The sequence below is a fragment of the Volvox carteri genome (assembly GCF_000143455.1).
Source record: "Volvox carteri f. nagariensis unplaced genomic scaffold VOLCAscaffold_1, whole genome shotgun sequence".
Taxonomy (NCBI): domain Eukaryota; kingdom Viridiplantae; phylum Chlorophyta; class Chlorophyceae; order Chlamydomonadales; family Volvocaceae; genus Volvox; species Volvox carteri.
The window spans coordinates 2,584,503-2,588,358 of record NW_003307545.1 but is presented as its reverse complement, the minus strand read 5'-3'; the positions used below and the strand labels follow the sequence as shown (position 1 = coordinate 2,588,358).

The 3,856-nt window shown below is 57.8% G+C and overlaps 1 protein-coding gene across 1 annotated transcript in view; it reads right to left on the bottom strand.

The window, feature by feature from the left end:
• The window catches only part of VOLCADRAFT_102747 (dynein heavy chain 3), a gene marked incomplete at its 5' end in the record, with an annotated part of 70,080 nt that overhangs the window by 60,311 nt on the left and 5,913 nt on the right, over nucleotides 1-3,856 (bottom strand). The window contains 8 exons of the mRNA XM_002945732.1: nucleotides 619-692; nucleotides 1,109-1,165; nucleotides 1,547-1,639; nucleotides 1,819-1,984; nucleotides 2,431-2,577; nucleotides 2,832-2,995; nucleotides 3,325-3,414; nucleotides 3,589-3,819. Of these exons, the coding sequence (XP_002945778.1) occupies nucleotides 619-692; nucleotides 1,109-1,165; nucleotides 1,547-1,639; nucleotides 1,819-1,984; nucleotides 2,431-2,577; nucleotides 2,832-2,995; nucleotides 3,325-3,414; nucleotides 3,589-3,819 (1,022 nt within the window). The remainder of the gene's footprint in view (nucleotides 1-618; nucleotides 693-1,108; nucleotides 1,166-1,546; nucleotides 1,640-1,818; nucleotides 1,985-2,430; nucleotides 2,578-2,831; nucleotides 2,996-3,324; nucleotides 3,415-3,588; nucleotides 3,820-3,856) is intronic.

Here is a 3,856-nt window from a genome sequence, read left to right as displayed (position 1 = left end):
CGACAGCGTAATAAAAACAGGCGACATACATACAAACAAACAAACAAACAAACAAACATACATAAACATACAGGTCGGTCGGAAGACGGCTATGAAGGGAAGCAAGGTGACGGAATGAATCCTATATCCTGCTAAACCTCTGGCATCTTACTGCTTGTGTTTGCTTTCGTGTGAACCGTTCGAGACAACACACACTTACCTACCTACCTACCTACCTACCTACCTACAAACAAACATACAAACAAACATACAAACATACCTGCGCTGAGTTTCCTATTACACAGACACGCATAACTAACCTGCTTGTTGATTTGCTCGACCTGGGCCTTGAGCTCCGCGCCGTACAGCTCCACAAGGCGTTCCCTGTACGGCACACGCACGGCAGAGGCACGTGTCATGTCATACACAAACACGGGGGCAACTAGCATCCCTCCACGCGCCCGTGTTCGTGTGTGTACACATTGCGCTTACGCTTGCGCTTGCGCTTGCGCGTGTGTGTGTATGTGTGTACATATTTGCATGGCAGAGTAAGGCAGGGCGGGAGGCAGGGCGGGAGGCAGGGCGGGAGGTGTCCCCCGCACCCCCCTAATCCCTCCTCCGCCACCTGGGGTGGCCCACCTGGAGCTATCCGCGGCCCACATGGCATCGCGGAGGGAGGCAAAGTCCCGGGCCAGGGTGGCATATGAGGCAGCCTGGTCGGGGGAGGGGGGGGACGGGGGGGAGAGAAGGGGGGGAGGGGGGTAAGACGAACCACTGGCGAGTGGAGCAAAAGGGGAAGAGGAATAGGGGGGCGATGTGGGAAGACAATTCGGCTTAGTGCAGCGAAGGGAACCAGGCCAGACTAAAGCTCGATTGAGGAGAGGTGTAGGTGTGAAGGTGTGTGGGTTAGGATGCGCCCGCGCACGGGGTAAGTGGGGGAAGAGCACACGCTGAGTAGTCGTTAGGCGCCTGTCGACGTCTCTCCGACGGCCATATTGAGGCACCTGGGAGGGGGTCACCGCTCTCCCGCCTTGGGACGCACGTGGGACACCTTTAGCTAATCACACGCCACCCATCCTTCCACCCAACCCACATACATGCATACATACATACATACATACATACATACCTGCATCTCCGGGACTTTAATACCAAAGTCGTAGATGAGCTCGTAGTGGGCCACAACCTAGGGCGTTCCGCACACATAGGGAAGAATATTTTTTTTGATTCCAAAATGAGTTTTTTTGTTCACCACAATAAAAACCGTGCGTAACAAAAAAATTGTAATTATTCATTATCAACCAAAAACCAAAAATACACGAACAAAAAAGATCGCTAAAGATAAACAAATCGCGAATGCCGAAAAAGCTTTCCTCATCCGGGGCCCTTTCTTCTCGGTGTTCCAAAGCGCGGCAGTTCTCCGCAGCTGCTCCCACCCGCCACCGACTTCCATTTTCCTAAAAAACCCCAACACACCCCAAGACAAAGCCCAACTCCCCCCAAAGCCCCAAACCCCCATATCCCTAAATTCCCCCCCACCCCACCCCGGGGCCCCCAGCCCACCCACCAGTTCGTAGTCCTTGTCCAGACTGGCCTTCCGGGCCTCACACGCCGCCAGGTGACTGAGGTACACGGACAGCTCGTCAGCGGAACTAGGCACCTGTTGGAGACGGGGGGGAGGAGGGAGGTGGTGGTACGAGGGGTTACGCAGAGGAACAACAAGCACAACAGGAACAACGACACTTCCGTGGGTAAAGGAGGGAGCGAGGGGAGGAAAAGACAATGGATTGAGGAGAAGATTTATATATTTCCCCCTCCCCCCTTTCCCCCAGACCGCACCGTGCTAAGCCGCCTTATGGCCGAATGTACCACGCTGATGAAGCCGTTGTGCACGAAGGCCGCAAGGCGAGGCAGTAGGTCGCACAGAGCCGCCAGAGCTCGCTCCGGAGTTGGTTTCAGAGCGGCCACCAGCGAGCCCAGACGCACACGCAAAACACCCAGCTGCCTGCACAAACACCCCCCACCCCCCGGGGTGGAGGGACGTGGGCCGGAGGGACGGGGGGGCGTCCTTTACTTTGGGGAAACTGGGCGGCGGTGCCAGTGTGTGTGCCGTTGTGTGTGCTGTTCTTGGTGCAAATAGGTGCGACCGCCCCCCCACACACAAAAAAAAAGGTGTAGACGTGATATACACAATTACACAACCACATGGAAAATAATAATAAGGGTAACAAGAGAAGAAAGCAGAGGAATATGCCACAGCTTCGGCAGGTCGCTTAGTCCTGGTAGAAAGTTCTAGAAACAGAGGAGGCACAGGACAATGTTGGTGTTGGTGTTGGTGTTGGTGTGTGAGCCAGTCGTTGCCAGCCAGTTTGGGGCTGCGGGTTGCGTGGGAGGGAGTTCGCACCCCGGTCCGGCGCCCGACGGGACTCGTGTTTTCTCTCCCTTCCGTACCTGTACGGCGGTATGGCCATCACTGCATCCAGCTTGTCCCTCACCAACGTCATCTCCCGCCGGTACATGACCAGATCGTGTTGACCAGCCTCCCAGGCCAGTCGTACAGCCGTCTCGTCCACGGGACGGCAAGACAACGCAGCGTCCCTGCGTCCGTACATGCGTCGTTCGTACGCAATGTCCCATACGTCCATATGTCACGCAGGTGTGGGGGTAGAATATGCCATATTCCCTTCTAAAACACCCATACATACATACATGCAAGCAGGCAGGCAGGCATACATACATGCATGCATACACACATACATACTTGCAAACGTACGCACACACATCGATATACACACAGACATACACCAGCTCCCAGCAACGACCCACCACAACCAAACCAGCAGCAAACCCACTTGATGCCCTCAAAGGTGATCAGCAGCTCCTCAGCCTCCTCCATTAGACCACGCAGCCGGGCCTGTACGGCACCCGCCACCCTGCCGTACGACGCGCCAAGCAGGATCTCATTGAAACCATCCACGTCCACCGCCTTGCTGTCCAGGGGCAGCTCCAAGTACTCCTACATGGCGTGTGTGTGTGTGTGTGTATATGGCCCCGGGTGGTTGGATGCGTGAGCGGAGGGGTCATGGGAGGGGGAAGGAAAGGACGAGAGAGAGAGAGAGAGATTAAGAGGGGGGAGGAGGGGAAAAGGCGGAGGACAAGAGGGGCAGGCGGAAGGCGTTTTACGGCAATGCACAGTACTTAGGAAAAAGCAATGGAAAAAGGGACAGAGAGGTTGAGACTGGGGGAGAGAGAGAGAGAGAGGAAGTTAAGGGTTTAACGGAAAAGGAATGGAAGATGGGCGAAAGGGAAAGTGGTAACGGGAAGGACGGCGGAGCGGAGTCGCACCTGCAGCTTGGGGTGCGTCAGTAGCCTGGCCACCGCTTGGATCTGCGAAATCCACGAGGCCTGGATCCGGCCGAACGACTGGTAAAACTCCTGCGGCGCCGGCGCCAGCAGCAAGTCGCCGCTGTGCCCGCCGCCGGTGCCCCCGCCGACGGCGCCGCCGCCGCTGCCGCTGCGGCCGCCTGGCCCCGACGCTGCAGCAGCGGATGCTGATGCGTTGGCACTAGCGTTGCCGATGACGCTGACGCCACCGGAAATGCCGGTCACGGCAGCCGACATGCTGGAGATGGCGGCGGCAGCGCCACCGCCGCCGCCACCGCCGGTGCCGGCGCTACCGGCGGCGCTGCGGAGGTGAATCTCCAGCTGCAGGAACTGACCTCCGTCGATGCCCCACTCCTTCGGCGCCATCAGATCGTCAAAAGAGACCAGATCCAGCGCCAGGTCGCGATCTGGATCTGCGGTGGCGGCACCGCCGCCTTCAGCGGCCCCGTCGCCTTGCTGTGCCGGCGGTGGCGGCGGCGGCAGCAGAGGCGGT